The sequence below is a fragment of the Apium graveolens genome, chromosome 6, assembly GCF_009905375.1.
Source record: "Apium graveolens cultivar Ventura chromosome 6, ASM990537v1, whole genome shotgun sequence".
NCBI classification, from domain to species: domain Eukaryota; kingdom Viridiplantae; phylum Streptophyta; class Magnoliopsida; order Apiales; family Apiaceae; genus Apium; species Apium graveolens.
In genome coordinates this window covers 98287297-98299350 of record NC_133652.1, presented here as the reverse complement: position 1 = coordinate 98299350, position 12054 = coordinate 98287297, and the positions used below count along the sequence as shown (strand labels likewise).

The following is a 12054-nucleotide window of genomic DNA, read 5'->3' as shown; positions in this document are numbered from 1 at the left end:
ATGTCTAATCATGCATTCAAAATACACACATAATTTTAACAACATATAACATTTAATTAAAGAAATAAATAAAATTTATGTCCATGTCGTCCTAATTATGTTAAACATGAAATTTTAAAGGAATTACACACATAATTAACGACACACATAATCAATAAATTAAAGCAATAATTAAAAAATTAATGGAAAAAATTAAAATAAATTTTCCACTATTATGGCCCTCTGAAAAAAATTCCAGCTGTTGAGAAAACAAATTATGCCGCCAGCTCCTGTTGCGCATGCCAGACCTCCGTTACAGCCAATCTGGGCGTGTTGCGCAGGTTCGGCCTGCGTTACAGCCAACCTGGGCATGTTGCGCAGGTTCGGCCTGCGTTACCCCCTGTTTATTCCACGCGCAAGCCGCAAGTCGCCTTGTCTGTTGTGTTTTTGTTTTTGTTTTGGTTATTGTTCGAACCAAACACCAACAGCAGCCCCTTGTGTTGCACAGCGGAACAAAAAAACACCGGAATTGATTTCCGATCGCACATAATTATTACAAAATACCCGGAACAATTACAAAAAAATAGATCTAATACAAAACTAATTTTGTAAAATCTATTCTAACACGATCAACCCTCGTGTAAATTACAACCACGATTAAACCACGTGGAAACTAAAACAAAAATTAACCACGATTAAACCACGTGGGATCCAAACACATAATTAAAATATACATGGCCATAATAGTGGATTAACAACCTGCATAAAAACCAATACAAGCAAAACACTATATACACGCATATATAATTACGACATGGACATCATATCATAAAATGTAGAACCCATTACCAGGCTCTGATACCAATTGTTGGGAACCACAGACTTGGGGTGCTACTACGTTTTACGATAAAGATTACGAAAAGAAAATCACCTTGTTAACGGTTGATTCCACGCTCTTCTATTGTATTCCCAAATTCCCTTGAGCGAAGTGTGGCCTCCGTCTTCTCAAGTTATCCTCTCTTCTTGCTTCTTGGTGGCTACAATATGTTTTTCACCCTCTACCAAGCAAGAAGAGAATAAGAATATATATAGGCTACAATAGGGACCATGGATAATTAGGTTGGGCCTTATAATTACATCTTGAGCCTAGCCTAATGTAATTAAATATTAATTCAATCCACTAAAGAATTAATATTTGCACTACCTTTCCTAATACCGCAATTTAAATAATTAATTCGGTTCCAATATTATTTGCTTATTAAATTCCCCATGTTTAAAATATCGCATGTCCATTAATTAAATAAATTACTGATAATTTATTTAATTAATATCTTTTATCCTTGATCATCCACTCAACCTTTATTTAATTATGCCAGAATAAATTCCACCTGCAGGGTTTCGCATAATTAAATCTTTTTGAGCTTTCAAGGGGACATCATTAACCCGAATATTATCAGGACATGGATTTCTTCAATAAATAATATCCACCATGTATATAATTCCATCACCCAAAATATAATGATATAATTCAAAAGAATTACTTCATATATAAATCAAAGCATGTAAATAATATACACGTGTCAATTACTATTTCCGGATTAAGAACCTAAGCATTAATAATAACATAGAATCTTAGTTCTCCTTTTTAATTAGTATTAAGGGAACAATTCTAAATTTGATCCTGTTCAATATACACAAAGTATACTAGTATTATTTATTAGTCAATATAAACTAATCTAAATAATACTACAGCCATACCAGTGGATTGTCCAACACCACCTGTGTTGTGAACCTTATTATATTATATGACCGTATTTAACAATCTAATATTCTGTATCCCATTTGATACTAGATTGTTCACAATATATAATATTAGACAACATGTAAATATTCAAATGATTCTCAATTAAACTGGCCAGAAATAAATGTATATACTTCAAATAAATATTTTCAGTATACACTTACATTTGGAACCTAAAACAACCATCAAAATCAAGAAACCAAGGAAGAGTTACTATTCATACTATTCATTATCAACTTTCTTGATTTTATTTCACCCATCAAACCTTGATAAAAAGAGCTCAAATAGTTATTTTACCTTAGTTTGGTTGGTATGAAGCTTTAGAATTAATGGCTAGAACTTGAACATTTGAAATTTAGTTTCTTGGTTTTAGGGTGAGGGCCGAATGGAGCTAAAGAAGAAATGGGGAGAGAGTTTTTGTGTTTGCTTCTTGGTTTCTTCTTGGAATAATGCAAGTGATAGCTTGTGATATCTTATATTGATTTGTTATTCTCTAGTTTAGATCCTAGGATTTTATTCTTGTTGCAAATCTTGGGGACAAATCCAACTAGCTTCCTAGTTTACAAGCTAAGCGACTTGTTTAGCTCTTTAGCTTACTATTTGATAGCCTTGGTTGCTCATCCTACTCAATAGATCATTATTTGATAAAGTAACCATGGTTACTTTATTACCATGGTTAGTTAGTGTGTTACGTTTATTTAATCGTTTACGCGTTCGCTTGGTCGCTTAAATGTTTTTATAATACTTCCTCGTAAATGGTTCGCGACGTAATTCCTTTCGTATTGATTCCTTATATTTTGAATTATCATACTTGGATATAAATCCGTTGGGTTTTAATTTTCTAATTATATTATGATTCCCGTAATCCTCGATGATTCGTAAATATGGTCGTTTTTTAAAGTTCGTTTTCTTCGAAAACTAATGGCGTTTACATACACTCATTTGGTACGTATAATCATAATATCAACTCTGAAACTCATTTTCTCATGCACTACATTGTGTGGGCTAAAAAGTTTTCCCTGTCCGTCAGGGTTACTATTCATTAAACGTTTTACAAGGTCTCAAAAATTCGAGTTATTACAAAATAAGTGGGTAGTTTTGCTTCCTCTAGCAGAGTTCTGCAGCTTCAATCAAGGTTCTATTCTTCCTTTCAACAACACCATTTTGCTGAGGTGTACCAGGAGCTGAGAATTGTTGCTCTATGCCTTTGTACTTGCAGAATTCCTCCATCTTTGAGTTCTTGAATTCAGTGCCATTATCACTTCTCAGGATTTTAACTTTCTGAGTAGATCCATTTTCAATTTGCCTTATATGGTCCAGAAGAATTTCTGGAGTTTCATCCTTCCTGTGTAGAAAATAGACCCATATATATCTAGTGAAATCATCAACAATTACAAGTGTGTACCTTTTCTTGTTGATGGACATTATGTTCACTAGTCCAAAAAGGTCCAGGTGCAGCATATGATATGGCTCAGAGATAGAGAATTATGTTTTTCTTTTGGAAGATACTCTTCTTTGTTTAGACTTTTGGCAAGCATCACAGAGACCATCACTTGAGTATAGCAAGTTTGACAATCCTCTTACAAGCTCCTTCATGGCAAGTTCATTGATTGAGTTGTAGTTGAGATGTGAGAGCTTCTTATGCCAATTTCAGCTCTCATCTACTGATGCCTTAGAGATAAGGCAAGTAGCTTCCTTTTCAAGAATTTCATGTAGCCTTGCTTCATAAATGTTACCATGTCTGTATCCTATCAAGACAATTTTCTTTGACTTGTTATGAATAACTTCACAGTGTGAGTCATAGAATACCACATGATAACCTCTGTCAGTGATTTGACTGATGCTTAGAAGATTATGCTTCAGTCCATCCACCAAAGCTACATTCTCTATTGCCACTCTTCCAATTATCAGGTTGCCATATCCCAGAGTATGTCCTACATTTCCATCTCCATAAGATACATCTGGGCCAGCCTTCTTCTCAAATTCTGACAGTAGGGATTTATTTCCAGTCATGTGTCCTGAACATCCACTATCCAAGACAAGTGTATTTTTCTTGTTACCCTGCAATCAGAAGAATAATTAATTAGAAGGATTTTTAAGGACCCACACTTGTTGGGCCCTTTTTTGGACAACTTAAGCCTTTGTGTGTCAGGAGTACTTTTGATAGTCTTTCCTTTGTCAGGATTTGTCTTGTCAGAAGCAAGTTTAGTAAAACCAACAGAAATAATCACACAAGCAACTTTATTAAACTTAGGCAAAGGTTCATAGTAATTGTGATACAACTTGTGATAAGAACTACAAGTATAAATCGAATGCCAACTACTGCCACAATAAAAATAGGAATTTTGTGGTTTATAAAATATTGATCTACCCCTAACATCAGACTTAGGAATAGCAGTTTTCCTTTTCTTATTCCTCCTGCAATCAATAGCAAGATGATTAGTAGTTCCACAGTTAAAAAAAGTTTTCCTAGGAGCATTGGGAACAACCTTGTAATTTGAATCCTTAAAAATACCTTGCTTACCATTCCTGTTTCTTTTAGGACTTTTTGCGTGAGGTTTATCAGTAGCCTCAGATATTTTCTTTTTCAATTGTCTTGCTGACAAAAGTCCTATGTTCTTTTCTTTCTTGACAGACATAATGGTTTCCTTTCTTTCCTTTCTTAGAGTTTTATCACTTACCAGTTTTTCTTGTGATACTGATGTTGAACCCTTTTCAAAAGTGGATTTGGGTTCATCAGCTTCTGAAGAGATAAACTTAACAGGAGGTTTAAGAGTAATTTTATTTTCAGTGTTAACATCCTTAACTCCATCTTTTTAGCCTAAGCATTCTTTCCAGTTTTTCTTTGAGATAATCCATGAACCTTTTTTCCTGAAATAATCCAGGCTTTAAGAGTTTTTCTCTCATTTTCTAGATCCTTTTCTAACATACTGTATTTAGCCTCAAAAATCTTAACTGAATGTTTAGCTCTCTCACATTCTTTCTTCAAATCTATCTGATTTATTAAGTCAGACTCTAACTGTTCATTCCTAGACTTCAGGATCTCAATTTCAGTTATAAGTCTATCATTTTCTAGAGTCTTATTCTTAAAATTACCATGCAAAGATTTAAGAATAGATTTCAATTCAGATATGTTTTCAGTATCAAAAAAGAAGAAATGAGTTTGTACCTTAGGCTCAGAAGCAGCAGGATCATCAAGACTGGCCATCAGTGCATAACATGTGTCTTCATCTTCGGAATCAGAGGAGTCCACCCAATTCTTGCTCGATGTGATCAGGGATTTGCTCTTCCCTTTGTCATGCTTTGTTTTCTTGCACTCTGTGGCAAATTGACCGGGTTAATCACAGTTGTAGCATTTGATCTTTGTTATGTCTACCTTCCCAACTCTAGAGTCCTTTCTATCTTTTCTCCCAGTTAACTTCCTTTCACCTCCAGTAAACTTCTTCCTGAAGCTTCTGTTGTTCTTGGACTTCCTGAACTGCATCCTCCTGAAGCCCTTAACCAGCAATATGGCCATTTGCATGACATCAAAATCTGTCATGTTCTCATCAGTTTCAGAATCAGCATCATCATCAGGATATGATGATGAATCATCAGTATCTGATTTTGGCAAATTGTTCTTCTTTCTTGCAGCTCCAGCAGACTTTTCTCTTGAAGCTTTATCATTCACTTTCAAAGCAACAGATTTCCCTTTGTTGCTTTTCCTCTCTCTCCTTTGCTGAACTTCCAATCATGAGTTTTCAGCATACCATAGACTTCATCCAGAGTAATTACTTCCAGATCATACTGATGTCGTATGATTGAAGTCTGAGTCTCCCATTCTTCACTCAAGGCTCTCAAAAACTTGGTGTTTGAATCATCTCGATCATACACCTTTCCCACCAAAGACAGATTGTTTAGCAGAGTCAGAAATCTATCATAGATGTCAGTGAGACTTTCATCAGGCTTGGCCTCAAAGTGTTCATATTCTTGAATCAGAACAGCCCTTCTGTTCTTCTTGATGGCCATGGTTCCTTGAAATTGAGTTTCAAGAGCATCCCAGATCTCTTTGGCTGTCTTGTAGGCTATAACCCTGTTTGACATCACAGAATCAAGAATATTATGCAAAATATTTCTTACCTTTGCATCTTTCAGCACATCTACTTTCTCTTCTGGTGTCCATTCTGTCTTCTCCTTCAGTTGATAATGTTCAGCAATCATAGGAGTTGCAGGCACCAGTTTTGTTGGCATGAAGGGTCCATCATTGATTACGTCTAGATAATCTGGATCTCTAGCTTCCAGGTACATGAGCATCTTCACCTACCATGTTGGATATTCAGTCTTTTTCAGAATGGGAATTTTAATGCTTTCATACTTGTTCAGAGACATGTTTAGATCGTTTCTAATTGTAAATTTATCAGTGTGCTCTGATACCAATTGTTGTCCAGTAAAGATACAATTGTTTAAGGGGGTTTGATACAATTGTATAAATGTTTCAAACAAGTAATAAAATATAACTGCTTTTTATATTTCTGATAAAAACTGTTACAAAATCCTCTCAAGAATTACTGATGTTCTTGAGAGCTGCTAGGTCGAATAATCCTCGAGTTTGATTCCACTAAGTGATGACCTAAACTGTGTTTATATACTTCACAGCTACAACAGATTAATCTAAGATATGCATTACCAAAAACTAATTGAAATTGATACATATCTTAAACTAAATAGATAAAGTCCTATAACTCAGACGTAACAGATATTTGCTCCACATTAAAAGGAACATAACAAATCCTCTAATGCTGACTGTCTTCAAATACTGATGTCATACAAATGCTGATGCCATACCAAATCCTAACGGTACATCAGATCCTGATGACACTAAAATAGCCAGATCCTGAGCTTCTTCTGATCATTGAGAATTCAATATGTAACAGGGTTTTTAGGGTGCTTCCAACCCCCAAATTGTTTATTTTAATGACTATATCCACATAGATATAGCTCCGACAGAATGGAGTCAAAAACTAAGACACATCCACATAGATAACACGTCAACCACCTTAAATAGAAAACGTTTAGTTTTAACGTTGACTTTCGAAAAATTTAACTACATGATTCACATTTTCACTTGAGTGATTCAATTGATACCAAAAATTTCGCGATAACTCATTTTATATATTAAAATATACTAAATGACCAATATGATAATTAACCCGTATAAATAGTCTGCTATATTTTTTAATTTTTTTTATTTGAGGCCGATTTTTGACTGAGTAACCCGATCTTTGACAAATTTTTCTGATTTTTTGACCGATTTTCGTAAAAAATAATGTGTGACCCAATTTTCACTTAATCGGTATGTTTTGCTACAGAACAGTGATTAATTGATGATAAATACCGATTAATCCCCAACTTTTAAAACATTATGTGTATCTATTTAGGCAGTTCATGTATGAAATACTAAAAGGGAAAAATTATAATTAAACTTGTGGTCACTCTCATCCAAAGATAAACTTATATCTATTATTCTTGACTAGGACCTAACATTGGTATCAAAAGCAAGGTTACATGGTAAACAATAAAGAAAGGAGTGAAGTATTAGAGGCCGCAGTTGCTGGAATTCTAACACAAATGCAGCAAATTGATGAAACCATTGATAGGTTATCTGAAGTCATACATTCAAATGTTGAAGGCTCCAACCACCATACTGGTCGCACACATACTGAACCTTAACCAGAGTTTGATGGTAACCTACATACTTTTTCATCCAAAATCACAAAATGGAGTTTTCGAAGTACTTTGATGACGATCCAACAGAATGGTTCAATCGTGTAGCACAACTTTTTTAATTTTCAAGGCACGCCGTTGCTGGAATTCCAACAGGAATGCAACAAATTGATGAAACCATTGATAGGTTATCTGAAGTCATACATTCAAATGCTGAAAGCTCCAACCACCATACTGGTCACACACATACTGAACCACAACCAGAGTTTGATGGTAACCTACATGTATTTTCATCCAAAATCACAAAATGGAGTTTCCGAAGTACTTTGATGACGATCCAGCAGAATGGTTCAATCGTGTAGCACAACTTTTTTAATTTTCAAGGCACGCCAGAAAATCAAAGTTTCTCTATCTTCTTTTCATCTTGAGGAAGAAGCAAACCAATGATGGAAATGGTGATGATGCACTTATAAAGATGAAGTATATACTTGAAAATTATTTAATGAAGAACTTTAGGCTTGTTTGACCGACGGAGTGTGAAGACTTTGATGAGGCATTGTCAAGGGAGACACAAGTAGGCCCATTACATGATTATATATAAACGAGAGTTTGAGAAAATTGAAAATCGAGTGGAAGGACAGACACAAAAGGCACTAATAGAGACATTTATGGGGGTCTGAAATCTAATATTGCAAATGGAATTCGAATGTTTAAGTCTAAGTCATTAAAGGATGCTCTTAGCCTGGCTCGAATGAGAAATGAACAACTTGTTTGACGAGATGAATTTAACCAGCCTCCTGATGTTGATAATCAACATGTGGACTCTTCTATACCAACTAGGAGCATTAACATATCACCGTCGTTAAAACGATTACCTTGGTAAGAAATACAAAGAAAACGTGCTCAAAATTTGTATTCCAACTGCAATAACAAATTCGTTGGGGAAATAAATGTCGAAGGTCAAAAGCAGAATTAATGGTACTCAAAGCCTTTAATGCAGATGTCTTCCGAAGTAGCAATATTGAGGAGTTAGGGCATGGATCTTGAGGAGAAGAATACAGTGAAAGAGGGAGGTAATGATAGACCAACAAGTCTTGAAGATGTGGGATGGCTCATGTCAGTTACAATTTTTGTTAATTAGTATTTGAATTATTATTTATATTAAATAGTATTAGTATTATGTATTTATTTGTTGAATAATATATATCTTAAAAGTAGTGGAGTTGTAAGTGGCAACAGTGACTTAGGGAAATTAATGTTTAGTGCTCAAGTAATTTTTTATATATATTTATTTAAGGAGCTCATGATATGGAATGTTAAGCGAGAAGAATTGTAATCAAACTTATGGTTTGATCAATTTTTTTTGCACGCATTTCGAAACTTCTATAAAGTATAGTTTCATAATATTTTTTTTATTTTTTTGAATAAAAATTTAAACATAAAACAATTATTTAGAAAAAAATTAAAAAAAAAATTATGAAATTATACTTTAAACGAGTATTAAAAAATGTGCTGAAAAGTAATGTAAACAATTCAGTGGAACAGAAGGAGTACTCTAGACCGGAGCTAACACGCCACGGGTCATGTAGTTTTAAGAAAAGGCCTTCAGCTTGGGGCGATGTATATGGTTGAATAGCAGCATGTTGAATCGGGAGTAAGGACTATAGTTTCGGTGCTCACACGCACAAGGAAAAAGTAATTTCAGCAGTACTATACATCAAAACCACCGGCAAAAAAGCCTAAAAATATTAAATTACTAGATACTCAATGTCAGTTTGTCAGGTACTGTCGGTTATAGGCCCAACAGGGCCCATCGAACGAAGGCCCAATATGAGATTAAGCTACTGGGCCGAAGAACCTTCAGGCCCGCGAGACGAAGGCCCACGGAAGTCCCAGGCCAAGGCCCACTCTTCTTCAGACCGTTGGAAAGAACAAGGGACATAACGCCCCCTTTTCACTCCCTCCTTAATAATGAGTAACGGATGAGCCTTCATGGCCAAATTGGGTATAAAAACCCTTGTGAAGTAAGACAAAAGATACACACATTCTCGCATACACTCTACTTTTCTTGTATTCTTACCACACCCTTGCAACCAGATTCTTATTCTCACACCGGAGGTGAATCGGGGGTACAAACCCTCGCATTCTCTTCTTTCAGGTATCAGCCGAAGCCACCTTCAAGGTACCGAAGCCTGTTCAAGCTTCCGAAGGAATCTGGGCGTAACATTTGGCGCCGTCTGTGGGAAATACGAGAGTTACAAGCTGAGAACGAGAACATGACATAAATAATTCACAAACATTCACCGTTGCCTGGTTTTACCGACAAAGGACAACCATCCTCCCTAGTGGACGAGGACGGGGTCATCACATTGACTCCTGAAAAAGAGGCCGTACTCCTAAAGATCCGGGCAGAAAAGGCCGCGGAGAAGGGCAAGGCCAAAACCGATCAAGTTGACAAAGAAGCGGAAGCGCGAGCGAAGAAAAGAGAGGCTGATGTGGTCCGGCTAAAGGCCCTGCAGCTCCAAATGGGGGAGATTGAACTGCAAGAGCAAGCCTTGCGCGAAGCAATACGGGCCGATAAGCACGGAAGAATGAATAAGGATAGAAGAGAACGTCGGGTGCATGACGAAGAAGATGAGTCAGACTCTGATTCGCATCCCCGAAGGAAAAGGATAAAGCAACCCTTTTCTTCTAATTCAGATGAGGAGCCCGATGGATCCAGCCTCAGGCTCAATCGCCTAGAGAAGGCCCTGTTCGGTGATAGAAGGCCCGATCGAGAACCGGTCGTGACACAAGAAATTGAGCAGTATCGACCCCCCCAGGCGAAGAGAGGTAATTCCCTAAGATGAGCGAGTTCAATGGAAAAGGAGAACCCGAGGACCACTGCGAAAAATATGAAGTCCTGATGGTTGGGATGGGTCACAATGATATTATGTTGTGCAAAATGTTCAAGACTTATCTTAAGGGGTCGGCTTCGATGTGGTACAAGTCCCTCAAGCCCCGATCCATTGGGTCCTATGAGCAGTTGAAGAGGAAGTTTTTGAAGTACTACTCGCACCTGTGCCGGAAGGCGACGGATACTGAAGCCCTGGTCCATTGCAGACAATGGGTGAATGAAGAACTGGGGGATTATCTCGCTCGGTTTAAGGAAGAAGCTGGGATGGTCACTAATCTGGACAAAATCAAAGCAATGGGTTTCCTGACGGTGGGGCTGGATCCCTATAAAGGTAAAAAGCTTCGCTCATCTCTTTACGATTTTCCCCCTAAATCCCGGAATGATATATATGTGAGAGGCGAGAACATTCGTCGAAAGATGGAAATTATTGGGGGGTATAAAGATTCAAGAAGGGACGACCGATCAAAATGAGCCGACAGATAGGAAGGCTCAAGATCGGGCTCTGACCGAAGGGATAGTAGGAAAGAAGGAAGAAAAGAAATGGATCGTGGGGCCGAACGGCGACGAGATAGAGATTCGACCGTATTCACCCCTTTGAATGCGCCGATCTCCAAGATTCTCCATGAGATCAAGGGCAAACTAGGATTCGTCTGCCCCGCAAAAATGAAGGTCCCAAACCATAAGAAAAACCCTGATAAATATTGCGACTATCACAGGGACAAGGGGCATAACACCGATGAGTGTTATCACCTCAAAAAGCTCATTGAGCGCATGATCAAAGATGGTGAGCTTAATCAGTTCGTCCGAGATCTAAGAGATAGGCTGGGGCCGAAGGAGAACCCGGAGGAGGAGGTAGAGGCCGATGAGCCAGAGTGAAGGGACAGGATAAGGGGCGAAGTAAAAACTATATCTGGGGGCATCATCCGGGATAAGGATAGTAAGACAGCAAAGAAGAAGTATGCCCAAAAAGTGTACAATCTGTATCAGTTCGGATAGGCAAAGCCCCATATGCCCATGACCTTCAGCACTGAAGACTATGAGGATATCATTCGCCCGCACGACGACCCTCTAATCATCAATCCTATCATCGGGCAAAATAAGATATGGAAGGTAATGGTGGATACAGGCAGCTCGGCCAACATACTGTTCCATAAAACCTACTGTAAGATGAACTTGGTTGGAGAGCAACTAGAGCCCTGCAACGAGGCTCCCCTTTATGCCATTGGAGGGAATCCCATTCAGTTTGAAGGAACAATTACTCTACTAGTCCTCCTCGGAAAATTACCATATACCGTCGAGAAGCCAGTGAAGTTCTATGTAGTTTGGATCGAAAGCCCGTACAATGCAATATTTGGCAGGCCTTTCTTGTCAACCTTTGAAACGGTGGAGTCTATACCCCATCTCAAACTCAAGTTTCCAACCAAGAAAGGGGTAGGAGAAATGAGAGCCGACCAGAAAACCGCTTGAATCATAATGCTAGAAGATCTTGAGAAGGATCAGGAATATGAAGGACCGGATGGAACCGGAAAGAGGAAGCGGGCTGAATCTGAGCCCACCGGAAGCTGAGAAACATTGAACATTGAGTTGGAGAAATTTGGGGCCGATCTCTCGAGCCCGATTGCCGAGCCCGATTGCCGAACCCGCCGCGGAAACCAAAAAAGTGGAATTGTACGCG

The 12054-nt window shown here is 37.7% G+C and overlaps 1 protein-coding gene across 1 annotated transcript; it reads left to right on the top strand.

Annotated features, from left to right (window-relative positions):
• Positions 1-11393: 11393 nt before the first annotated feature.
• On the top strand, positions 11394-11846 carry LOC141665332 (uncharacterized). The gene has a single exon (XM_074471312.1). The coding sequence runs from the start codon at positions 11394-11396 to the stop codon at positions 11844-11846; it is 453 nt and encodes a 150-aa protein (XP_074327413.1).
• Positions 11847-12054: the final 208 nt, after the last annotated feature.

Bases quoted from the DNA above. Each gene is read 5' to 3' on its own strand.
- LOC141665332 (XM_074471312.1), top strand. From the start codon at position 11,394: ATGACCTTCAGCACTGAAGACTATGAGGATATCATTCGCCCGCACGAC.